Source organism: Schistocerca cancellata, chromosome 2 (assembly GCF_023864275.1).
Source record: "Schistocerca cancellata isolate TAMUIC-IGC-003103 chromosome 2, iqSchCanc2.1, whole genome shotgun sequence".
Taxonomy (NCBI): domain Eukaryota; kingdom Metazoa; phylum Arthropoda; class Insecta; order Orthoptera; family Acrididae; genus Schistocerca; species Schistocerca cancellata.
The window spans coordinates 1,012,703,400-1,012,731,160 of NC_064627.1; the positions used below are offsets into that span (position 1 = coordinate 1,012,703,400).

A 27,761-nucleotide genomic window follows, 5' to 3' on the forward strand; every position below is an offset into this window, starting at 1 on the left:
CCAGCTTCTGACATTTTTTGCTAAAGCTCACGACTTGTGGAAAATTTTAACATGAAGGAGACTTTTAACTACCAAAGGCAAAAGGCCATCAGGGATGACCAGCTTCATGCTGATAATTTACAATCCATTGAGATAAGCTGCTTTGGTAAAGGGCAGGTTGCTATTACACAGGGCTTGTGAACGAGTATCTCAAAAACAGTGAAATTGGTTGAATGTTCTTGTGCTAGTCATGAGCATCTACAGGAAGAGGTAGAAAGACAATGAAATATTAATCACGAATAAGAGGCTCCTTTTTCATATTGTCTTATAACAAATACTGTTTTGAAACTTCCTGGCAGATTAAAACTGTGTGCCCGACCGAGACTCGAACTCGGGACCTTTGCCTTTCGCGGGCAAGTGCTCTACCAACTGAGCTACCGAAGCACGACTCACGCCCGGTACTCACAGCCTTACTTCTGCCAGTACCTCGTCTCCTACCTTCCAAACTTTACAGAAGCTCTCCTGCGAACCTTGCAGAACTAATCTGCCAGGAAGTTTCATATCAGCGCACACTCCGCTGCAGAGTGAAAATCTCATTCTGGAAACATCCCCCAGGCTGTGGCTAAGCCATGTCTCCGCAATATCCTTTCTTTCAGGAGTGCTAGTTCTGCAAGGTTCGCAGGAGAGCTTCTGTAAAGTTTGGAAGGTAGGAGACGAGGTACTGGCAGAAGTAAAGCTGTGAGTACCGGGCGTGAGTCGTGCTTCGGTAGCTCAGTTGGTAGAGCACTTGCCCGCGAAAGGCAAAGGTCCCGAGTTCGAGTCTCGGTCGGGCACACAGTTTTAATCTGCCAGGAAGTTTCATATCAGCGCACACTCCGCTGCAGAGTGAAAATCTCATTCTGGAAACATCCCCCAGGCTGTGGCTAAGCCATGTCTCCGCAATATCCTTTCTTTCAGGAGTGCTAGTTCTGCAAGGTTCGCAGGAGAGCTTCTGTAAAGTTTGGAAGGTAGGAGACGAGGTACTGGCAGAAGTAAGGCTGTGAGTACCGGGCGTGAGTCGTGCTTCGGTAGCTCAGTTGGTAGAGCACTTGCCCGCGAAAGGCAAAGGTCCCGAGTTCGAGTCTCGGTCGGGCACACAGTTTTAATCTGCCAGGAAGTTTCATATCAGCGCACACTCCGCTGCAGAGTGAAAATCTCATTCTGGAAATACTGTTTTATTTGTTTGAAAGTATGTATTAACTGGATAATTTATATACAGCAGGTGGGAACAGACTTTACAACATGTCCTTGGATCTCGCCAGCCCCCAGACCTTAATTTCTGATAATTTTTCAATCTCAGATTTCTTTTCAGAAACTATGTCAACGGCCTTGCCACAATGGTAACAATGGATCCATTAAGGTCACCAAAGTTAAGCGCTAAAGCACTTGGATGGGTAACTGTTTGTGTCTGACAAGTGTTGTTGGCAGGAGGGGTGCACTCAGTTCGAGGAGATACTTGTCTGTTAAGTAGCAGCTCTGGTCACAAAAACTGACAATGGCTGGGAGGGTACTGTGCTGGCCACATGCCCCTCCATATCCGCATTTAGTGGCACCTGTTGGCTGAGGATGATGTGGCAGTCAGTTGGTACCAATGGGCCTTTCGACCCCATTCAGGTGGAGAGTTTTTAGTCTTCATCCACACTGTTCAAAAGAATTAGGGGAAACTTCTGTCAACATCCACTGTATTAAATCTGTTTTCATACAGGTCAGTACTTGTGGTCTTATTGCATGGCTTGAGTTCTTCACTTTGAATGGAGGCAACAATTAAAAGCATTTACTATCTGTTCGCTGTGTTTTGCATCACAGTGTCAGGTGACGCCTCAGAAGAAAGTGACTACCAGTTTCCTAATACACTCCTGGAAATTGAAATAAGAACACCGTGAATTCATTGTCCCAGGAAGGGGAAACTTTATTGACACATTCCTGGGGTCAGATACATCACATGATCACACTGACAGAACCACAGGCACATAGACACAGGCAACAGAGCATGCACAATGTCGGAACTAGTACAGTGTATATCCACCTTTCGCAGCAATGCAGGCTGCTATTCTCCCATGGAGACGATCGTAGAGATGCTGGATGTAGTCCTGTGGAACGGCTTGCCATGCCATTTCCACCTGGCGCCTCAGTTGGACCAGCGTTCGTGCTGGACATGCAGACCGCGTGAGACGACGCTTCATCCAGTCCCAAACATGCTCAATGTGGGACAGATCCGGAGATCTTGCTGGCCAGGGTAGTTGACTTACTCCTTCTACAGCACGTTGGGTGGCACGGGATACATGCGGACGTGCATTGTCCTGTTGGAACAGCAAGTTGCCTTGCCGGTCTAGGAATGGTAGAACGATGGGTTCGATGACGGTTTGGATGTACCGTGCACTATTCAGTGTCCCCTCGACGATCACCAGTGGTGTACGGCCAGTGTAGGAGATCGCTCCCCACACCATGATGCCGGGTGTTGGCCCTGTGTGCCTCGGTCGTATGCAGTCCTGATTGTGGCGCTCACCTGCACGGCGCCAAACACGCATACGACCATCATTGGCACCAAGGCAGAAGCGACTCTCATCGCTGAAGACGACACGTCTCCATTCGTCCCTCCATTCACGCCTGTCGCGACACCACTGGAGGCGGGCTGCACGATGTTGGGGCGTGAGCGGAAGACGGCCTAACGGTGTGCGGGACCGTAGCCCAGCTTCATGGAGACGGTTGCGAATGGTCCTCGCCGATACCCCAGGAGCAACAGTGTCCCTAATTTGCTGGGAAGTGGCGGTGTGGTCCCCTATGGCACTGCGTAGGATCCTACGGTCTTGGCGTGCATCCGTGCGTCGCTGCGGTCCGGTCCCAGGTCGACGGGCACGTGCACCTTCCGCCGACCACTGGCGACAACATCGATGTACTGTGGAGACCTCACGCCCCACGTGTTGAGCAATTCGGCGGTACGTCCACCCGGCCTCCCGCATGCCCACTATACGCCCTCGCTCAAAGTCCGTCAACTGCACATACGGTTCACGTCCACGCTGTCGCGGCATGCTACCAGTGTTAAAGACTGCGATGGAGCTCCGTATGCCACGGCAAACTGGCTGACACTGACGGCGCCGGTGCACAAATGCTGCGCAGCTAGCGCCATTCGATGGCCAACACCGCGGTTCCTGGTGTGTCCGCTGTGCCGTGCGTGTGATCATTGCTTGTACAGCCCTCTCGCAGTGTCCGGAGCAAGTATGGTGGGTCTGACACACCGGTGTCAATGTGTTCTTTTTTCCATTTCCAGGAGTGTATTTCCTAGTGAGGCACTCAGATGACAGTTGTCATTTGTGGATGTTGTATTCAACCAAGCACATGCAATGCAACATCATAATCCAGTGGAAGTTGCAAGGGTGGTCTGTTAGATAAAAAGAGGACAATGTTCAGTCGTGTTGCTGCAGATGCCATTGCCTCTCCATGTGCATCTATAGGTTGTGGACACACTACAGGGAGACGGGTCAGTATACAAGGTGACTTGGACAAGATCGCCAAACGTTGCAGCCGTCCTTGGAGACTGATATCTGGCCATTTCTGTGTTGCGTTTTCATACAGACACCGCAAGAGCACTGTAAGATGATCTGAGAAGGGCCACTGGAGCTGCTGTGTACAATCTAACTGTATTGAACAGGTTACAAGAAATGACTTCAAGACCTAGCCATACCATTCAAGTGACATGCTTTACACACCAATATCTTGCAGCACACCTTCAGTTCTGCCATTCCCATGTCAACTGGAAACTTTGTCAATGGCAAAACATGTTATTCACAGATGAGTCCAGATATCCTCTGACATGAGGTGATGGCTGTGTTTTTGTGCTGAAGCCTGTGATGAGTATTATCTGCTAAATGTTGTCCAGGAAACTGACAGATGTCCGAGGTTCTGTGACGTTTTGGGGAGGCTGTATAGCTCTTGTTGTTGTTCGCAGTTGCCTTATTGCCAGGCAGTCCACTGAACAGATCCTATTGGACCATGTGGTGGCTACTGCATACGGTGATAGCCCTGAATTTCCTCTAATGCCTGGGCCTATGTGGCAGGTGTCAGCAGGGATGCCTTACAAAAGCTGGATATTGCAGTAATGGAAAGGCCGGCAGTGAGTCTCAACATAAACCATATCATGCGTACATGGGACATGCTAGACAGATGTGGTCATGGTCATGCTGTTGCACGACAGACTCTCAAGGGCTCTCATAGAAGAATGGGAACAGATATCACAGGATGACCTCTGTAGACTTATACAGAGCATGCCACATAGGTGTCAGACAGTGACAAATGCTCACGGAGGGAATGTATGTTATTGAAGCTCAGAGTCAAATTAAAAACACTCAGGATGATGGAATAAATGATTGTTTCCACTTGGTTTTTGACACCTGTTGGACATTTCAGTTCTTTTTATGTAAGCAATCAAGGATGTGATTTTTTTTTTTTTTTTTTTTTTTTTGGTACTAAAATTATGAAAGAGAAAGTCAGGGCATAATGTTACAACAACCAGTTTCAAGATAAAGATATAGCTTGGCAACATACGCAGTCCTAAATTATTGCTCAATGGAGTATAGCAGATGCCCAAAGCCATGTTTCCTGAATTCTTTTGAGCAGTATATTTTATTTTCTGAGGTATCTATTTTTCTTCAACCCCTACATCACACCTGCCTACCATATATAATGCCATTAGCTTTCTGCTTTTATTACCTCCTACATGATATTTTTTAAGTAATCTCCATCTTGCTTGTTACCATGTCTTCAACCATTAAGCACTCATCTGGTGCAGTCACCAATAATCAGTCTCATCCACTCATTTCATTTGGTAAGTCTCCCCTGACGTAGTGTTTTAGGCGACTTTTCACTAACTCTCCCCATTTCCTAAATCTTACCAGTCCTTTCCTTCATCCCTCTTCCTTCTGCTTTAACCCTTGTACCAGAAGAAGGACTGTGGCTCAGAAAGCTTGCATATTTCCTAAACCAATATGTGTGTTTTCTCCTGCTGCCGCTTGGTGAGTAAGTTTTTTTTGTGCAATTATTTTTATTGATAAACTATTGATTTGATACCCTCTGAAATCTATGTGCTTCCGCATCTAAAGAAAATTGTGGTTGGTAAGAGTGTCTAAACAGTACCATTGATGGACTTATACATTAGCATTTATTTTCACAAATATTTGGGTTTACAGCCATATCAAAATATTAGGCTAACAAATGCCTTTTGAAATTAGCTTATTTTATATACATATATTTTTATTTAAAAGAATACTGAGATAAACTGACAGTATTGCTGCTTCTTTTCTAACATTAGCTGGTGGCATTTGTTTCAACTGAAAAACCACCTATTTGACTCTGATCTCCAGTCTTTATATACATACAGTTAAATTTGTACATTTAGCATATTTGTATTTCTTCATATTTTTTCAATTAAGCGGTAATAATTTATGGATGTCACACACTGCTTAAATGACACTGAAATGATACTATGTTAAACGTAACTGTTTGATGTGAAATGCATATAAAATATATTCATTTTTGTGTACTCTCCCTGGTGAAGTATATAGTAGTGATATAATTTTCTCTGTTTGGACACTTATTTAAAATTTGCTATCAGACACTTCTCCTGGACTTTCTAATGCCTCTCTTCGTTTCTGTATGGCTTTTGTCAGTTTCTTTATGGGACCCATTTTAAGACCTAGTTTTTCAAAGTCATTTGCATCCAATAACATTAAAGCTTCTAGGTCTATCTTCTCCTCAACAAACAGGCTAGTATACTCAGCCAAGCCTGCTGATACTAGAAATAGGTGCAAAGATGTCCATCGTGAGTCTGTTGCTTCATCATCTTCATCTGAAAAAAATGCACATTATTATTTTAAAGAAAATAGCATATAATGTCACTGTACGAAGAATCTTTTCATTCTGAAATATCTAGAATAATTTGCTTGATTTCATTAATAAGAATCATATAATTAACTGAATATTACACTTTCATAGATAACACAGTAAAAAAAGTTTTAGCATTTATTACCACAAAATATAATCAGGCACAATACAGAAGCATACAACCTACATCTGTGCAGTGACAGATTAGTTCATTTATAAATAAATAAACACAATACAACCAGTTGTTAACATAACAAATAATAGTCTCTGTGCACCTGACGACACAAGGGACCAATAACACCTCTTTAAGCCAGAAGCCCTAAATTCTGTTAACATCTTCAGGAAAATATGTAAATGGTTGGTGTGTAAACCTAAAATATAAAGCCCTCAAAACAAATACACAATACAGGTGCACAGGACTATAAGTACGCTACATTGTTTCCTAAAGTATTTCATTTTACTAGTCTACCTAAATGCATTTGCTATCAAAGTGATAATTTTAAAACATTTCTAGAGATTTTAGAATTGTTGCTCTCCCAGGAGCAATTCTGTTAAGCTAAAAACAAGAACTGTCATTTGACAATAGATCAAAGCTCTGACATGTGTCACAATTGAAGTTTAGTGACTCATAATGGTTTTATTTATTTATAGTTTAAATATACAGGCACAGAAACCAATAAAATGTGTTTATATGTGACGATGAGAAGAAACTTTTTTTCATTTACTGTGAATGCAAAGACTTCTCTGGCTGTTAACAGTCTCTCTCTAGGAAAATGAGCAACAGATAGTATTGTTTGTGCTTGTGATGTCTTTTTCATAAATGATCATAAACAGTTGGATAATATGACAACCTTCCTGCAATGTACAGGATTTAAATTGTAGTAGTTCAAAAGAAAAATGCCTTTTGCATGCTGCACATTAAGTTTTTTTAATTAACTTGTGCACCCAGATTCGTTTCGCCTTAGTTACAAGGCATCTTCAGCACATACACGTTTATTTGCATATACAGGCTATAATTTTAAAACATTGAAGTTTCATAAGGAAATGGAAAAATACTTGTGGAGCCACATCTAATTCATTATTTGTATGTCAAGTAGCTTTCTCTCATGTAGCAAGCATTGCGGTCTGTAAGTACTGTTCCATTTTATTATGAATCTTCAATGAACAGTTTTAAATCTATAACCTGTATGTTCAAATGAAAAAAAATGTATAATATTTCAGGACACTCACTGAAGATGCCTTTAACTGAGGTGAAACATATCTGCGTGCATGAGTTAAATAAATAAATAAAAAAAGACTTAATATGCAGCATGCAAAAGTCATTTTTCTTTTGAACTGCTACAATTTATATACAGCTGCTGCAAAAATGGTCACCACAAGAAACTTGTTACAGAGGATGTAGTACTGTCAAGTCTACAAGTACTGACTCCCAGTAATAATCGTTGGATAATTTGACACTCTTCCTGCAATATAAAGGATTTATTACCATGGTGTCTACAAGTACTCACTCCCAGCAGAACCACAGAGTTATCCTCGGGAACTAAATGGGAAAATAGATACAACTGCATTTGTATGGTTGTGCACGTACAGTGTATATGAGAGAGAGAGAGAGAGAGAGAGAGAGAGAGAGAGAGAGAGAGTGAGAGAGAGAGAGAGAGAGAGAGAGAGAGAAGTAGTTCAGAACCTAATTAAGTTTCTGTGCTGCTAGCTGGCTCTGTGCTATGCATTGGTTAGTAATAAGGCTGTGGTGACCTTTCGTCAGTTTTGTTTATTTGGGTGTGACTGTTACTATAGTAACCTCAGCTCGAATGTTACTGCATTATAAGCCAACAAGATATTATTGTCACAAACTTTTCAGCTGCCAGTAGCAGCTATTTGCAGATAATACTTTTAAAACAGTTTCACTCAAATATTTATTTTTAAATGCCCATGAACAGGAAATGTGCAGCAGAATCTAATTACTGATAAGCTTCTGAAATCTGCTGCTTTGACCGATATTTGGATTTATTATGAACTAGAACAAACATGTGCAAACAGTTCATGGTTGAGCAAATGAGAGACTTCAATGGGTTAGAAGTTTTCTCAGGAGTGTAGTGCATTAGCCATGGAGACTGCATATAGGACTCTTGAGTAACGTATTCTTTACTGTTGCTCCAGTGTAGGATCCTACAGGATTTCCAGTAGGCTTACTGCCAAAAAGAAAATCTTGAAAGAATGCAAGAAATGCAGCTGAGTGTTAGTCAGTTTAGCACACATGCAAACTGAGCTTAGATACTCTAAGTTCTTAAAGAAAAAAAACAGTTTGGAGTTATATTACATTAGGAATAAGACTGCAAACAATTTTCCAATTTTTCCTTATGTCTGTACACTTTTAAATGAAATAGCGAAAGATGGCGACTAATAATGAGATGAATAACAGGGTGACAATTATAGAACTACATGAAAAATAAAATAAAATAAAATAAAACATAAATTAGTTACAAACCATGGCCTGCACACACTTTATTCAACATGTAAACATAACTACAGATATTCGGGTTTAGGTTATGACATGTTCAATATGCCTGCTATCATTGGCGATGATGTGGTGCAGATCCATTGAAGTGTCAGAACATCGATGCTGTCTATGACCTCCTGAATGGCTGTCTTCAGTTCAGCAGTGGTTTTGGGTTATTGCTGTACACCTTGTCTTTAATATAACACCACAAAAAAGAGCTGCATGTGTTCACATCTAGAGAATATGGCAGCCAGTTGAGGCCCATGCCAGTGGCCTCTGGGTACCCTATAGCCAGAATGTGGGTCCTGAACTGCTTCTCCAGGACATCAAACACTATCCTGTTGTGATGGAATCGAGCTCCATCATGCACGAACCACATCTTGTCAAATTAGGGTCACTTTGGATAAGGGGAATGAAATCAGCTTCCAAAATCTTCACATACTATTCGGAAGTCATTGTGCCCTCAAGGAATATTGTACCAATTATTCCATGACTGGACATAACACACCACACGGAAACCTATTCTGGGTGATGAGACTTCTCAGTTGCGAAATGCAGATTCTCAGGCCCCCAAATGCGCCAATTTTGCGTATTGACAAACCCACCAACATGAAAATGGCTGACAACAACAAGGCACAAGCACATACTAATTCCCATCATGTCCCACAGCCAACCATGCAGTTTGAACATCCTAAAGCAAACTGTTCAGAAGTTATGATGATTTATTTCATATATTTCAATAATTGCCACCCTGTACTTTCTACTGTGCAGTGTAAAGTGGCATGGTATATATACACTGGTCAGCCAGAAGATTATGACCACCTCTGTTCTGGTAATGAACGCAGTTTGGTACAAAACATGTAACTAATGCATGGGGTATAGTGGAGTCACTCATTTCACTCTAGGTGTGACAGTGGGGGATACTGCCATTATTAGAATTTAATGCACTTAAAGAAATGGTGAAACTGCTAATAAGTAGTGATGAAGGGGGAAGAGGAAGTAAAATATCAATGTCTCATTGAAGGAAATGGACATAAGGTACTTATTTGCCATTTGAAACAGAATAGGCAGTAATCAGACTTCCAATGGGGTGTGGAATACAATTCTGGGGGAGACAGAGCACATTGCTGCAAATAGGGCTCAGCAGTAGACAAGCAATCCATGTTCTGTATGTTCTACAGTATTAATTAATTTTGATAATGGGTTTTCAGCTTGCATGGCCACCATCAGACTTAAACTGACTATCATCAATTAAGGTGCAACCATATTCGTAAAAAAAGCACTGAAGAAGATGTTGTACTTTGAACGTGAGATACAACCATATAATAAATATCATCTTTGATGGCGTAGTGGTAATGTAATTAAAAATGTTAAACAATAAATAAATATAAAGGGAACAAACCAGAGAAAGATTAAGTGAAATCTCAAGAAGGAAGAAAAAGACAGTGCCTGTATAACAGTTTAAATTAAATTAAATAAACAATCATGATGAATTAATTTGAATACAAGACAAGAGCACTGAACTAGCTCAAAGTGGCATTATATAAGTTGTTGTTGTTGTTGTCTTCAGTCCTGAGACTGGTTTGGTGCAGCTCTCCACATCCTGTGCAAGCTTCTTCATCTCCCAATACTTACTGCAACCTACATCCTTCTGAATCTGCTTAGTGTATTCATCTCTTGGTCTCCCCTACGATTTTTACCCTCCACACTGCCCTCCAATGCTAAATTTGTGATCCCTTGATGCCTCAGAACATGTCCTACCAACCGGTCCCTTCTTCTTGTCAAGTTGTGCCACAAACTCCACTTCTCCCCAATTCTATTCAATACCTCATCATTAGTTATGTGATCTACCCATCTAATCTTCAGCATTCTTCTGTAGCACCACATTTCGAAAGCTTCTATTCTCTTCTTGTCCAAACTATTTATCGTCCATGTTTCACATCCATACATGGCTACACTCCATACAAATACTCTCAGAAACGACTTCCTGACACTTAAACAAATACTCGATGTTAACAAATTTCTCTTCTTCAGAAACGCTTTCCTTGCCATTGCCAGTCTACATTTTATATCCTCTCTACTTCGACCATCATCAGTTATTTTGCTCCCCAAATACCAAAACTCCTTTACTACTTTTAGTGTCTCATTTCCTAATCTAATTCCCTCAGCATCACCCGACTTAATTCGACTACATTCCATTATCCTCGTTTTGCTTTTGTTGATGTTCATCTTATATCCTCCTTTCAAGACACTGTCCATTCCGTTCAACTGCTCTTCCAAGTCCTTTGCTGTCTCTGACAGAATTACAATGTCATCAGCGAACCTCAATGTTTTTATTTCTTCTCCATGGGTTTTAATACCTACTCCGAATTTTTCTTTTGTTTCCTTTACTGCTTGCTCAATATAGGGATTGAATAACATCAGGGACAGGCTACAACCCTGTCTCACTCCCTTCCCAACCGATGCTTCCCTTACGTGCCCCTCAACTCTTATAACTGCCATCTGGTTTCTGTACAAATTGTAAATAGCCTTTCGCTCCCTGTATTTTATCCCAGCCACCTTTATAATTTGAAAGAGAGTATTCCAGTCAACATTGTCAAAAGCTTTCTCTTAGTCTGAAAATGCTAAAAATGTTGGTTTGCCTTTCCTGAATCTATTTTCCACGATAAGTTGTAGGGTCAGTATTGCCTCACGTGTTCCAACATTTCTGCGGAATCCAAACTGATCTTCCCCAAGGTCAGCTTCCACCAGTTTTTCCATTCGTCTGTAAAGAATTTGCCTTAGTATTTTACAGCTGTGACTTATTAAACTGATAGTTCAGTAATTTTCACATCTGTCAACACCTGCTTTCTTTGGGATTGGAATTATTATATTGTTCTTGAAGTCTGAGGGTATTTCACCTGTCTCATACATCTTGCTCACCAGGTGGTAGAGTTTTGTCAGGACTGGCTCTCCCAAGGCCGTCAGTAGTTCCAATGGAATGTTGTCTACTCCCGCGGCCTTGTTTCAACTCAGGTCTTTCAGTGCTCTGTCAAACTCTTCAAGCAGTATCGTATCTCCCATTTCACCTTCATCTACATCCTCTTCCATTTCTATAATATTGTCCTCTAGTACACCGCCCTTGTATAGACCCTCTATGTACTCCTTCCACCTTTCTGCTTTCCCTTCTTTGCTTAGAACTGGGTTTCCGTCTGAGCTCTTGATATTCATACAAGTGATTCTCTTTTCTCCAAAGGTCTCTTTAATTTTCCTGTAGACAGTATCTATCTTACCCCTAGTGAGATAAGCCTCTACATCCTTACATATGTCCTGTAGCCATCCCTGCTTAGCCATTTTACACTTCCTATTGATCTCATTTTTGAGACGTCTGTATTCCTTTTTGCCTGCTTCATTTACTGCGTTTTTATATTTTCTCCTTTCATCAATTAAATTCAATATTTCTTCTGTTACCCAAGGATTTCTACGAGCCCTCGTCTTTTTACCTACTTGATCCTCTGCTGCCTTCACTACTTCATTCCTCTACTGTATTTTCCCCCATTCCTGTCAATTGTTCCCTTATGCTCTCCCTGAAACTCTGTACAACCTCTGGTTCTTTCAGTTTGTCCAGTTCCCATCTCCTTAAATTCCCACCTTTTTGCAGTTTCTTCAGTTATAATATACAATTCATAACCAATAGATTGTGGTCAGAGTCCACATTTGCCCCTGGAAATGTCTTACAATTTAAAACCTGGTTCCTAAATCTCTGTCTTACCACTATATAATCTATCTGATACCTTCTAGTATCTCCAGGATTCTTCCATGTATACAACCTTCTTTTATAAGTAAGGCAGAATAATTTCTCTTAAAGTAGTGGAGATGTACATATTATAAAACAACAGAATAAATGTAGTACATAAATAATAAAAAAAACGAAATAAATACATGGAAAAATGGAGGAAAAGAAAGGAACAGAGAGTGTGGATACATTGGAAAACTGTGAGAAGTAAGTGAAATTTAGAAAAGGCGAAGTATTCAGCTGTGTTTGGTCATTTAATATTAAATCAGGACTGTATGGCAGATGCCTGTTGATTTCAGGGATTCCAACTGTTTAATTTTTTGGCCTTTGTTTGCTAAATGGAGGGCATGGGACAGTGCCTGGAACTGTCCCCCTCACTCAATACCTTCTGTAGAACACACACAATATTGTGCTTTTAATTTATAATTATGAAGTTGAAACTGTAATTATGAAGTTGTTCCGCTGAGAAGCAATGGAAGAATTAGTTAATGTAGTCTGTGTTCAGTTCTTGACCCACTGATATTACATATTATGATCATAGTGGTCATGGAACGAAAATAAGTTGTCCGATATGCTGAATTGTGTCCCTGCTTTGTTACATCATTTAATATGTCATGAAACATCATTTTACTGGAGATTGCCAGCTCATCACCCGCATTCTGGGCAATACACTTGCTGGCAGCAGCGTTATTAATATGGGGTTGTATTGTGTATCAAACCAGGGAGCTAGAAATGGCAGAGAAGCTTCATCCTGTTGTAGCCTCCAGTGGTTCATAACCCCACAACAGGTCACAGCAGTCCACCCACCCCGCCACTGCCCCACACCAAACCCAGGGTTATAGTGTGGTTCAGCCCCCAGTGGATCCTGCCCCCCCCCCCCACCCCCAAGAATGTCTCATACCAAACTAGTGTAACACCAAATGTTTGCGTGGTAAGATAATTATGGTGTACACGTATGTGGAGACAGTGTTTAAGCAGCAGTCACCTACATAGTGTAACTGAGGCAGAATAAGGGGAACCAGCCTGCATTTGCTGAGGCAGATGGAAAACCACCTTAAAAACCATCCACAGCTGGCTGGCACACCAGACCTTGACACTAATCTGCCGGGCAGATTCGTACCAGAGACTGGCACGCCTTCCCGCTTGGTAAGCAGTGGTTAGCGGGGCAGGCTTTGTAAGGGAGTACTTGGATGTGCAGTTCTTGCAGAAGGCAACACAGAAGCTGAGGAGTATGTCAAAATTGCTGAATGAATTTTCACTCTGCAGTGGAGTGTGTGCTGATTTAAAACTTCTGGTATATTAAAACAAGTGTGCAGGATTGGGCAAATGCTCTAGCAACTGAGCTAACCCAGCATGACTCATGACCTAACCTTACAGCTTAACTTCTGCCTGTACCTCTTTCCAAATGGAACACAAGTTCTCCTGAAAAATTGTTACAAATGGCATGCACTCTTTCAGGTTTGTTTTTTCCCAAAAGTTTATGCTGTCTTCCAGTTGAACAATTGTACCGTATAGCCAGAATCCTACTGTAATTGTTTGAGGAGCATGATGAGGAACTACAGTTGATGTCTTGGCCTGCAAATTCATTCCAAATGAACACTAAAAACATGTTTGGGATGTCTCTAAGTACCAGTTTAAAGTTCACAAATCATGACATCTTAATCTACAGGAACTGTGTGGCCTGTGTGCTGACATTTGGTGTCATCTACATCTGAGAACTTAGCAAGAAGTTTTAAAAGTCCATGCTATGTTATGTTCAAAATGTTGTACATGCTAAAAGTAAATAAACATCCTATTAAGTGGGTAGAAATGATGTTCCAGTTGACCAGTGAATATATATTTAAATGTAGATTCCATCTCTAATGTAAATATTATTTTGTCAGGGGCAGAAACCTGCTATTAGTCAAATGTCCTAACAGAATTTTAATATAATTTCCTTAACTTTTTCACAACATATACACTGTTGTTGCAAGAGGCCAATAAAGAAAGTGGCAACATGGTTATCTTCAGCCAGATTACTTTGTTTCATACTTGATATTAATCTCATCCAACTTGAGTGTTTTTTTGAAATTAGTTGATATGCACACTCCACTGAAATCTGCTCTATCTATGAGGTCTGTACTCCTCTGTGAAATGACCTCTTTAGGACTAGTAGCAGCTGGTTTAAATCACCCCCTAGTGGTTTGGAAAAGACTATTATTAAGAAGCCAAATCTCTTAAGTATTAGCCATTCCAATAGCTACGAGTCTCACTGTGAAATGTTCCACATGAAATTAACTATCTTTCCAGTGGAAAATGTTAAGCCACAAATTATTTTATTTTTTTCATGAAGTATAAGTGCATGTTATTATTGGATGACAATGAATATTGTAACATATTCACCTGAACTGAGGTCATCATCATCCCAAGGCAGGCCATTATTTCGTCTGAGACTGCCTGCACTGCCAATACTGGAAGTATCATCAGCAACACCTCTTTCACTTGGTCCCACTGCACTGTCCTGGTCTTCTTGTGTTGGCAGAGCAGTCAGTACTGCTGTTATATTGTTCCTGTTCACAAGCAAGAGCATGCTTTGAAACATACTGGGAAGGAGACAAATATTTAATATAAAGAGACAGTTAAAAACTATATGCATAACATCATGTGCAACAGGAAAAATAGTGCATAATAAATGGGCACTACAAACCTGTGAAGAAATTTTTGTTGTAGTCCTGAGGTGATACACAAGGGCTACAGCATATACTTCACATTATCAGTACTGGTTTCAATGGGATTTTAAATTTAGAAACAAAATTTCATCCTTGAAAACTACTGCAAGAATATTTTCATGGCAAATGAGATTCTTTGAGAGAAGGCAAGATGTATTTTGAAGTTACTAATAACAAATATAGCTAAGCAGGACATGTTTACTGAGTTTAGGTGGAATTACTGTACTGTAACAAACTTAGTTATCATCTATAAAAATGAAAATTATCAATTGTTGACAATATAATGTAAATGAATAGATTCAAAAATCTACTCACAAAGTGGTGGCATGAGAACGCTGACAAAATTGTTTAACTTTTATAAGCTTTCAGAGCCAGTGGCTCATTCCTTTGGCAGAAGAAATGTGATGGAACAGGACAAGAGAGTTTTTGGGAAAGGGGTACAGTTCAGAAAAATCTCATCCCATCCAGTAAGTCTCTCCTGACCCGGGGTTCTGGGTGACTTCTCTGAACTGTACCCATTTCCCTAAACCTCTACAGTCCTCTTCCTTCACTGCTCTTCCTTCCCCTTCAACTCTTCTTTCATAACAAGGAGCCACTGGCTCCAAAAGCTTGTAAAAGTTAGATCTTTTTGTATGTACGTTCTCTTGCCACCACTTGGTGAGTTGATTTTTTATCTATCTTTTTTATCTATCCATTTACTCTCTGTGACTTGCTTGATGACCTAAGTAATAAAGAATAAGTTCTATGTTTGTCACTTATATGCCTAAAAGCCAACTGTTTGACAGATTTCTTTGTGTATAACATAGAAACAAATGTGTTTAATTTAACATTAATGTTTTTATGTCTCATAACTACATTGCAGATTGTTTGCTGCTTGTAAAACATTGCTTAATCTGATCTCTCAGGTTTTCTTGGCTTGCGTGATTAATGGTGAGCTTTTGGGAAACCAGCTGAGCTTTTGTTTTCAATTTTTTTTGTTGCAATATTTTGACAACTGACCCAGTCATCTTCTTTACATGCTGTGAGTTGTGCTGTGGAAATTCAGGCAGCTAGTACACATAACAGCACAACTCACAAGCACAACTCACAACATGTCTCGAAGACAACTAGATCAGTCATCAAAATATTGTGGGGAAAAAGAAAATGGAAACAACTCAGGTGAACACCTGGAAGTTCCCCATTAATTACTTAATATATTATGGCATATTAACTAATTTTACTACATGGTAATCTGCTATAAATGTCGACTCCTAAGAACGTACCTGAATGCTACACTTCCAAAACCTGGTCTGTCAAAGATACTAGCTGGTTCTTGCAGAAGAACTTCATCTCCAAAACCACTGTCTGTGTTATGGAGGAGATCTGGTTCTGACATACAACGACTGAGGTCACCACTAGTATCAAAGACGACATCTTGAAGTCTGCCGCGTTTTCCTGTACAAAAATTTAGCTAATAAATACTTTGAATATTATTTATAACAATTCCAAATTTCTGTTGAGAAGAAATGTGATTACAAAACAGTAAAAAATTGTAAATTATTATATACAAACTAAAATGCAAAAGCCTTGAAACAGAAAAAATCCCTTGTAACAGTTAAATTCCAGTAATGTAATTCTTGATACTCCAGGAGATTTTCTACGAATTACAAATGACTGTACATGTAATCTGGGAATCGTTATAGAAAGTCATTGTGAATGCCAAAATTGTGGTGGTCTAACTTTACTCTCCCTTTTGAAGAATGGATTCATTATTTCTATTGTTAAGAAGAAACAACTTTAATCTACATTTGAAAACACTTCTGCTGTCTCTCAGACACTTTATCTCAATAGCTCAATTATCAAAGACTTTTATACCAAAGTATTGCACTCATATCTGTCTCAAAATTAGATTCACTAGAAGGAATTGCAGATCATTTTTCCTTCTTGTATTATATTGGTGAATATCACTATTACCCACAAATACAACAAATTTCATGAGTAAATGAATGTATTGTCAGACTGTGGTTAATGTTCACAATTGTTTAAACAGGTGCCTGTAAGATGTACAAGTGTGTACTCTAAATGTATAGTTCTAACACCTGTCTTTTGTGCAATTAATACTTTTTGCCTAAGTGAGGAGTTACCCAGAATTTTATCATGTACCCAACATCAGTGGATGAAAATATGCGAAATGTCTTAACTTACTTATTGGTATGTCTCTAAAGTTGATGAACTTATGTGAAAGATAAAGCAGGCAAATAGCATGCAAACAGTGCATCAGAAGCAATGAGATTAATATTAAGTTAATAATTCATTCAAGGAAGTTAGACAGGCCTAGATCATCAGCTGAGCTCAACGAATATACTTATTACCAAAGAATGTATTTGAAAGAAAGAAAAGAGGCTAAATTTATGAGAAAAATAAAACAACAGTAAATTGAAAGTAAAGACTGGGAATGCTATAACACATCTGAGATAATTTTGTTGCTAAGGAGGCAAGACCTCATAACTTATTTGAAGTACTGGTAAAAGAAGGTATTCTGCAGTGGCATGTGATTGACTTTTCTCTTTGCAATGGCTGTAAACGAATATCTTAATCAACACACGGGAAAGATGCTACTTTTGGAAAAAAAGAAAGAAAAAAAGACTGCTGCTGTTGTTGTTATAAGCCCTCTATGGGAACTTGATGGAGGAAAATGTCTACATGTACTATGTAAGTGTAGATACTAAAATCAGTATGATACTGGTAAGGAATTCTGATCACAGATCTCAGATAAATTGTATTTATGGCTAATGATATGAAGGAGCAAATTACATAAAGAGGGATGAAGGTAGAAATTAATAGAAATTTTTTATTAAATCATTGCTAGGACAGCAGATATCTCATAGTACATACATACAGGGAAACTGGTGTAAAAATGGAGGGAAGAGAAGGGGATAAGAACTAAGCAGCAAGACAAAAGATCTAAGTATGTGATCTAGAGAAATGAAACTTTTTCATATTAGTCATTGCTGATATTTCCAAATATAGATGTTAGCAATTACATTGGTCCATGCATGATGGTGCATGGTATCCATAGGTTACAAAAATTCATTGACAAAAACCTGATTGTTCAAGGGATCATATCTCTAAATCTGTTGATCATAGGGATAAGGGGTCAAGTGTTTTGGATAGCCCTTGGCCTAGCAACATTTGTACACCTATTGGAAGAATGGCATACTGTAGCTACCCTACAGAACAGGATCATAGTTTAAATATTGCACATTCTCTCGAGCTCAGGCAAATTGAGCAAATCAGTTGGTTCTTTTGCATTTGGTGTGGTCTACGGTGGATTTCTGATGGCTCATAAAAGCACCATTTGTTCATGAGTGGTCCCTGAGAAAACCCCAAAACACCATGATTTTTGGGTGCCCAAAGTACCAGTTGTGGCTATAATTTCTATCTATGGAAAACTTGAAATTTTTACCATATGTTCTTAAGATGGTGTTCTCAGAGAACCTTAAAGCTTTTTTCAATGTCATTATCCACTACTGAGATACAAAGGTTCAAAGTTACTGCACATAATATCCATTCTGAGGTGTAAATCTAGTTTCAAATGATGTAGTGAAAACATGAAAAGGGCTGTTGGGTCATCACAATGGTTCTGAGGTCACCAAACTATCTTTTTAATCGGCGTTTTTTCACCAATAAAACTTTATGATGTATTGTCTTCATATAATGGACACTTCACATCTATAGAAATACATATGTCCAAAGTGCTACTGCAGTGAGAAAAAATGGGCTAAAAAGGATCTTAACATGCCTGAAAGGAACTTAAAATTACTGGCATCCTTTGATGGTGGAAGAGAAGGGAGACAGTGCCAATGGGAGAGATAGAGAGAGAGGAGACAGTGTTGGTGAGGGAGAGAAAATGACAGGTAAAGAGAAAGAGATATATATGAAGGCAATTGCAGAGGGAGTCAAAGAGTGGGTAGATATTGATGGTCAATCAGAGACAGTAATAGTAAAAGAGAAAGAGTGACGGAGGCAGAGAGAAGCAGTTGGAGCAAAAGGGATAGGAGACAGTGGAAATTAGAAATACAGATGAATGGGAAGCATACACACACTTGGGGGATCTGGACCCTCCCAGACTGGCAAACTTTAAAAAATAGCTGTAATGAGGGTGCATCCTGGACCAAAGTTTTAAACATAGGGGTATAAGAGAAAATTTGGGCCTTCCCAGAATTTTTTTGCTGCTGAGGTATAGGTGGAGACAAAGGCAGTGGGAAAGAAAGACAAAAGGAAACAGGGTACCGTAGGTGATAGAGGAGAGAGTGATGTAATGTAAACAAATGGGAGAAAAAGGAGACACTGGGATATATATATATATATATATATATATATATATATATATATATATATATATATATATATATATATATATATATATATATATATATATAGTTATAATAGAAGGAAATGTCTGCTTGTGTCTGTATATGTGTGGATGGATATGTGTGTGTGTGCGAGTGTATACCCGTCCTTTTTTCCCCCTAAGGTAAGTCTTTCTGCTCCCGGGACTGGAATGACTCCTTACCCTCTCCCTTAAAACCCACATCCTTTCGTCTTTCCCTCTCCTTCCCTCTTTCCTGATGAGGCAACAGTTTGTTGCGAAAGCTTGAATTTTGTGTGTATGTTTGTGTTAGTTTGTGTGTCTGTCGACCTGCCAGCACTTTCGTTTGGTAAGTCACATCATCTTTGTTTTTAGGTATATATATATATATATATATATATATATATATATAAAAAGAAAGATGATGAGACTTACCAAACAAAAGCGCTGGCAGGTCGATAGACACACAAACAAACACAAACATACACACAAAATTCTAGCTTTCGCAACCAACGGTTGCCTCGTCAGGAAAGAGGGAAGGAGAGGGAAAGACAAAAGGATTTGGGTTTTAAGGGAGAGGGTAAGGAGTCATTCCAATCCCGGGAGCGGAAAGACTTACCTTAGGGGGAAAAAAGGACAGGTATACACTCGCACATCTTTCTTTTTAGATATATTTTTCCCACGTGGAATGTTTCCCTCTATTATATATATATATATATATATATATATATATATATATATATGTTTCCCTCTAGGGAAACATTCCACGTGGGAAAAATATATTTAAAAAGAAAGACGATGAGACTTACCAAACAAAAGCGCTGGCAGGTCGATAGACACACAAACAAACACAAACATACACACAAAATTCTAGCTTTCGCAACCAACAGTTGCCTCGTCAGGAAAGAGGGAAGGAGAGGGAAAGACAAAAGGATATGGGTTTTAAGGGAGAGGGTAAGGAGTCATTCCAATCCCGGGAGCGGAGCGGAAAGACTTACCTTAGGGGGAAAAAAGGACAGGTATACACTCGCACACACACACATATCCATCCGCATATACACAGACACAAGCAGACATTTGTAAACATTTGTAAAGGCAAAGAGGCATTTGCCTTTACAAATGTCTGCTTGTGTCTGTGTATATGCGGATGGATATGTGTGTGTGTGTGCGAGTGTATACCTGTCCTTTTTTCCCCCTAAGGTAAGTCTTTCCGCTCCCGGGATTGGAATGACTCCTTACCCTCTCCCTTAAAACCCATATCCTTTTGTCTTTCCCTCTCCTTCCCTCTTTCCTGACGAGGCAACCGTTGGTTGCGAAAGCTAGAATTTTGTGTGTATGTTTGTGTTTGTTTGTGTGTCTATCGACCTGCCAGCACTTTTGTTTGGTAAGTCTCATCGTCTTTCTTTTTATATATATATATGGGTAAAAGGATTGGGAATGTTCTGTGTTAATATGTTTGGATGCCAGATGTGGAATGAGGATTGAGGCAGCTGGTTCCCCACTTTTCTGTCAGAGTCTTTTAAAGAGGAATGTATTTACCTTTTCTATGCTCCAACGGGAGCATTTTTCCAATGGTTATATTTTTTATTTATTTATTTACACATCTAGTTCCATACGACCAAATTGAGGTGCACAACTCCAAGGTCATGGAACTTGTCAGTACATGAAATTACAATGTAAAAGTAATAACAGATAAAATAAAATGTTTATGGACCCAAAAAAAGTCAAGCCATAATTGTAAGTAAACAAAACATAGAAATCAGTTTAATTTTCCAAGAAACTCTTCAACAGAGTAGAAGGATTGACCCACGAGGAAACACTTCAGTTTTGATTTGAAAGTGCATGGATTACTGCTAAGATTTTTGAATTCTTGTGGTAGCTTATTGCTACACTAGTCTCTTCTCATATTGTTGAATGATCCTCACTTCTCATCAAGCTACATTTTTACCTACTACCCCAACTTTTCTGCACTTTTTGCTTCATTTCAGCTTCCATTAAGCTATACATGTACATGCACACTCCACAAACCACTGCATGATGGACAGTACCTTGTACTGACATCAGCAATGCCCTGCCCTATTCCCATTGCACATTTAGGGAGGGAAAATAAACCATCTGTGTGCCTCTGTATGCATCCTAATATTTCTTACCTCTCCAAAAAGGAACTTACATTTCCCTATAACCCTTTCATTGTTGTTCAAAGGTAAGGGAAGAATATTTTAGTACAGTACCTCATTATCACTAAAAGCACTGAAAGTGGAACACTGTTTTAGTTGAGCAAGAACAGAGAATGGAATTTGCTGCTCTTTTGTGATGGAATTGTCACACATTCATTTAAAATTGTTCGGGGATATCACAGGAAACCTAATTCAAACTGGTCAAATAAGGTTTTGTTGCTCAGTGTGTACTTTATGGCTTGTTAGCCTTGAGTAGTTCTCCTGTTTGGCAGTCACATACTTTTCATCCAACTTAATGTAGTGTGTAGGTTTCATCTTTGATGTTTGTGCCATAGATTACCAGTGAATACTTCAGCATTTCATAGGTCTGATCAGCAGTGAACTGGTATTTTATCTATAGCTTAGTATGTGAAAACTAAAACCACATCTCTTGTAGTTTCATTTACTTTACCTGTTGCTGGAGACTCAAAGGATCCTGTGTATATAATCTGTGAGTCTCTTCTGAGGCCAGTTAAACTCCTTATTGACTGTTTACCATCGGCTTCAATCTATAAAAGAACAACTGAATTAAATTCACTCAAAATAAATGAATGTAATCAACAGCATTGAAAATTAATGACAGGCTGGGAGGTGTGCGTAGATAGCTTGATCTCATTTATTGAGACAACTGCTTGCAATGATGAAGGTACAGGTGGGGGCACAGCACATTATTTTGAAAAGAACTCATCTGTAACTATAATTTAAGACAAATAATACAAAGGAGATATCAGAACTTTAATAACTAGTTATGACTTTTTATGTTTACATATCAGCTGAAATGTTAAGTCTGCTTCTGCTACCATCATCCTAACAAAACTGTGTGCTGATGTTCATGGAACTGAAGATGTTTTAGGTTGGTGACATTTGTTGATGCACTTCTAATGTGTTCTCACATTTTGCTTGGAAAATTAAAAAAACAAATTGACCAACAAACCAAATGCTGAGCTGCATGTAAATCACTGTACATTGCTTGAAGACTGACAGCACAACCACAAAATGCAACGCATAAAAATTGCTTAAAACATAGTGGCTGTTAAAAGTTCTGTTATTTTCTGTCATTAGCAAGTGTTAAGTGTATCTATTGGTACTTATGACACACATCTTATGAGCAACTTATTGAAACCAATGTAAGAATGTTTGATCTTGCTTTTGGATATGATTGTATGTAGGAAGAATTACAAACAGTGTGTATTGAAAGGAAAAAACCAAATATTAAATGACATTTGTTCTCTGATGGATGGTTAATACTGATGCAATCATGAGAACCCAGTTACAGCTTTTATGATCACACCAGGTGTTGATCCAAGAAGGCATCCTGACACATCCTCTACCCATCCCTTAAAAAAAAAAAAATGCTTTTCAAATTGTGGGTTTATCTGAACTGCAGTTTTTTGGAAGTGGTGTTAGACTCACGTACTAACCACTGATCTAATAAATTATTCTTATTATATGAAGGCATTTTAAATATTTTATTGTTTTATTACTAAAATCCTAGACAACTGTGACACATTAAAAGTCAGAGTGACAGTGAGTTTTATTTATTGGTGGGTTGAAGACAGTAACAAACTGTGACAGAACCTCCTCTACCCTACCCCCTGCCAGAACTGAACCCTGGATCCACACCTGATGCTACCGTTGTCAGTGTGACACAGTTTCTAGTTGTGTAAGCACCATCCTGTCAGTCTATCCAGATAAATATCTTAAAATTACCTGGAGCTTGCAGCTTTGTCAAGTGGTAAAAAACCACATGACAATGGCCAAGGAGCACTTGGCTGAAAGCTTGTGGGTTTTAACCATTTGCTGCAGCTGGAAGCTCAAAAGAATTTTAAAATGTTGTTTGTATGTGTCATCATGAAACCATGTACTCATGTACGAGGCTTTCATATTTATTTATTTCAGTTTTTATTGTTAATAAACATTATAATTAATGTGCAACAAATATATGGCTGTCACTTATTTTGGAGTGTCTAGAATAGATTAATCGACTTTATAATGATTTGAATGAAAATACTTGCCTCAGTTTTGTATTTTGCTGACCGTTTTCAGAAGATTTATTGGTGATAACTGAGGTGTATCCCATATCCTTAGGGCTGAAATTATGCAGACTGTAGAGCGTTCTAAAGTATGGAATTTAAGAAAAGGAAGCAATGATCAGAAGCTAATATTTCAAGCAGTATGGTGTTTTCAGTGAGGAATTTGTGTGAGACACTCTTTATGTTTCATAACAAACAACAGATTAGCTGGAGCATTTGATACCGCTTGGCCAACTTACAACCAGACTGTCACATTACACCCTGACCTATACCTTGGGCTATGCTGGTGATCAGTATGTCAAGACATCTAAGATTTTGTAATCACTTTTGTTGGCTTCACCATCTCACAATCAAAATTATTACCCTCCAGCCTAACCAATACTTTGTGCTGTGCTACAAATCAGTCTCTCACCATAGCTTAAATTCCAGAAACTAAGATGGAAGCACAAATATATTGTCAGTGTTCTGTTGTCTTCCTGTTTGCACATGTACGACTTCACATGGCGCATCATTACATTGTGGGAAAAACTGCACATCTGGCATCGTTAAGTTCAGTTGGTCCAAAACAACTGCCTGCTGCGTTGATGTTGGTAGCATCATATTGAAGAAAATATTCTGTCACCTGTGATTTAATTGCTAGTTAAGTTTCTGGACTGGTTGTTGAAGATGAAGCATTACTTGTTACATTAATTCCTAAGTTGCATTTAATGCATGATGCAGCAAGTAATCTAGGCATTGCAGCCTTTGTTGGAAAATGATGTGTCTCTCCCCCCACCCTTCCCCCCCACCACCACACACACAAACAAAGTACTTTCCCAATAACTCTTGAAGAACTGGAACTGTTGCCCAGAATGTAGCATGGATGAGCACAGAAAAGTTTGGCAACAGATTTATTTCAACTGGACTAAATAGTTTGCCTTGTAGCCTTGGACACAAACTTACAAGGAACTGGGCCATTCATGGCACAGAGAACTGGCTAAAGTTCTCAGCAGAAAAGTTTGAGGAAATGGTGTTGGATTGCGTGAGAGAAGATTCATCAATATGGATCCGTTGACTTGGTGGTCATCCCTTTCAATAGTTAAGTTGGTAAGATATAGCATAAGTTGTTTATGTCAATAAACAACTGAATATTCATTGATGATCATAAGTTCCTTCTCTCAAGGAACCCATCTTACAGTCCTTTATGATCTACACAGGTTTGACCCTGAAGGTCAGGCATACACTTTGTGCACTCCAAATTGAGCAAGGTGAAATGGTGCCAAGACACTGGACTCGTATTCAGGTGTGTGACAACATGAATTTCTGACCAACCAACTACATTGCTGTTCCTGATTGCTGTTTTCCTAGATTTCCCTGCATCACTTAAGTTGAATGCTGGGTTGGTTGCAAGGAAAAGGCCGTTTTCCTTTGGCAATATGAGTCTGTGCTCTGTCTCTTAATGACCTCATCACTGCTGATGAGATTTTGAATTCTATTCAACTGAAACAGTCTCCAAGCTAATAATTCCATATTCACACTATTGGAAATAACCATTACTGCTTTGATGAGCATAAGGCTGAAAAAAATATTTCTTTCTTGGTATTCAGAATAATCGCATTTGATCGTTACCTATCCCTTGTAACCTCTGTTGGAAAATGAATGACACTCTCCTCCCCTCATGGCACACCTCTCCCCAACCCCACCCCCCACCCTTCAACTTTCTCCAGCAACTTCCAAGGAAATGGGTCTCTCTGTGTCAAGTGATTCCACTGACCATCTATGAGCAGCTTTCTGCATTGTTTGAAGATAGTCTTGATAACAGTAAAGGAGTAGAGGAAGGAAGGAAGATTAGAGTTTAACTTCCTGTCGACAACAAGGTCAGGAGAGATGAACCACAAGCTTGTGTTAAGGAAGGTTGGGGAAGAAAATCAACCATGCCCTTTCAATGGAGCATCACGGCATTTGCCTTAAGTGACTTAGGAAAACTATTGAAATCCTAAATCTGGATGGTCAGAAGAGGATATTGATAATAGTAAAGCTTTGTATCAACATTGGTACAACGCTGGAGCTCAGTGTATTTCAGCACAGTAAAAAACTAATAGTACTACTACGAGGTGCATTCAAGTTCTAAGGCGTCCGATTTTTTTCTAATTAACTACTCACCCGAAATCGATGAAACTGGCGTTACTTCTCGACGTAATCGCCCTGCAGACGTACACATTTTTCACAACGTTGACGCCATGATTCCATGGCAGCGGTGAAAGCTTCTTTAGGAGTCTCTTTTGACCACTGGAAAATCGCTGAGGCAATAGCAGCATGGCTGGTGAATGTGCGGCCACGGAGAGTGTCTTTCATTGTTGGAAAAAGCCAAAAGTCACTAGGAGCCAGGTCAGGTGAGTAGGGAGCATGAGGAATCACTTCAAAGTTGTTATCACGAAGAAACTGTTGCATAACGTTAGCTTGATGTGCAGGTGCGTTGTCTTGGCGAAACAGCACACGTGCAGCCCTTCCCGGACGTTTTTGTTGTAGTGCAGGAAGGAATTTGTTCTTCAAAACATTTTCGTAGGATGCACCTGTTACCATAGTGCCCTTTGGAACGCAATGGGTAAGGATTACGCCCTCGCTGTCCCAGAACACGGACACCATCATTTTTTCAGCACTGGCGGTCACCCGAAATTTTTTTGGTGGCGGTGAATCTGTGTGCTTTCATTGAGCTGACTGGCGCTTTGTTTCTGGATTGAAAAATGGCATCCACATCTCATCTATTGTCACAACCGACGAAAAGAAAGTCCCATTCATGCTGTCGTTGCGCGTCAACATTGCTTGGCAACATGCCACACGGGCAGCCGTGTGGTCGTCCGTCAGCATTCGTGGCACCCACCTGGATGACACTTTTCGCATTTTCAGGTCGTCATGCAGGATTGTGTGCACAGAACCCACAGAAATGCCAACTCTGGAGGCGATCTGTTCAACAGTCATTCGGCGATCCCCCAAAACAATTCTCTCCAGTTTCTCAATCATGTGGTCAGACCAGCTTGTGCGAGCCCGAGGTTGTTTTTTTTTGTTGTCACACAATGTTCTGCCTTCATTAAACTGTTGCACCCACGAACGCACTTTCGACACATCCATAACTCCATCACCACGTGTCTCCTTCAACTGTCGATGAATTTCAATTGGTTTCACACCACGCAAATTCAGAAAACGAATGATTGCATGCTGTTAAAGTAAGGAAAACGTCGCCATTTTAAGTATTTAAAACAGTTCTCATTCTCGCCGCTGGCGGTAAAATTCCATCTGCCGTACGGTGCTGTCATCTCTGTGACGTATTGACAATGAACGCGGCCTCATTTTAAAACAATGCGCACGTTTCTATCTCTTTCCAGTCCGGAGAAAAAAAATTGGAGGCCTTAGAACTTGAATGAACCTCGTACAACCATAAAAAAGGTAAAAAAAAGAGACGTTGTGTGGCAGTGGGGCACAATTTGTAAATGCTCGATTACAAATTCAGAGGTCCAGTGTTGGGTCCCGAATCATTCTTAGAGATTTGTCGTTCAGCATTCTTGGAAAAATTCCTTTTGTCTGTATTTTGGTGCTTCGTTGGCATTGTATAAAGTCACACTTGTCGTTGCAGCACGAATACAGGTGCTCTTGGCGATGTATGGCTTGTGTCTCAAATTACACAATGTTCAGCTCTGTGGATTTAATAGGAAATGTTTATTGGCAACCAGGATTAATTCTTTTCTCTGTTCTACTATACACTGAGGCGACAAAAGTCATGGGTTACCTCCTAACATCGTGGCGGACCTCATTTTGCCTGGCATAGTGTAGCAACTAGAAGTTGCATGGACTCAACAAGTCGTTGGAAGTGCCCTGCAAAAATATTGAGCCATGCTGCCTCTACAGCCGTCCGTAATTGGGAACGTGTTGCCAGTGCAAGGTTTTGTGCACAAACTGACCTCTCGATTATGTCCCACAAATGTTCGGTGCCCAAATCATTCGCTCGAATTGTCCAGAATGTTCTTCAAACCAGTCGCAAGGAACTGTGACCTGGTGACATGGCGCATTATCAGCCATAAAAATTCCATCGTTGTTTCGGTACATGACATCCACGAAGGGCTGCAAATCGTCTCCAACTAGCCAGACATCCAAATGGCCCAGTTCACACTATTAAATACAGCCCACACCATTATGAAGGTACCACCAGCTCGTACAATGATTTGTTGAAAACTTGGGTCCATGGCTCCGTGGGGTCTGCGCCACACTTGAACCCTCCCATCAGCTCTTACCAACTGAAATGAGGACTCATC

At 39.9% G+C, this 27,761-nt stretch overlaps 1 protein-coding gene across 1 annotated transcript in view; it reads right to left on the reverse strand.

Moving 5' to 3' along the window:
* Positions 1 to 5,164: 5,164 nt before the first annotated feature.
* LOC126162985 (ankyrin repeat and SAM domain-containing protein 4B) overlaps positions 5,165 to 27,761 on the reverse strand; it is a 321,356-nt gene continuing 298,759 nt past the window's right edge. The window contains exons 6-9 of the mRNA XM_049919841.1: positions 21,855 to 21,951; positions 16,138 to 16,309; positions 14,550 to 14,716; positions 5,165 to 5,860 (exon numbers count right to left, since the gene is read on the reverse strand). Of these exons, the coding sequence (XP_049775798.1) occupies positions 5,610 to 5,860; positions 14,550 to 14,716; positions 16,138 to 16,309; positions 21,855 to 21,951 (687 nt within the window). The 3' untranslated portion in view covers positions 5,165 to 5,609. The remainder of the gene's footprint in view (positions 5,861 to 14,549; positions 14,717 to 16,137; positions 16,310 to 21,854; positions 21,952 to 27,761) is intronic.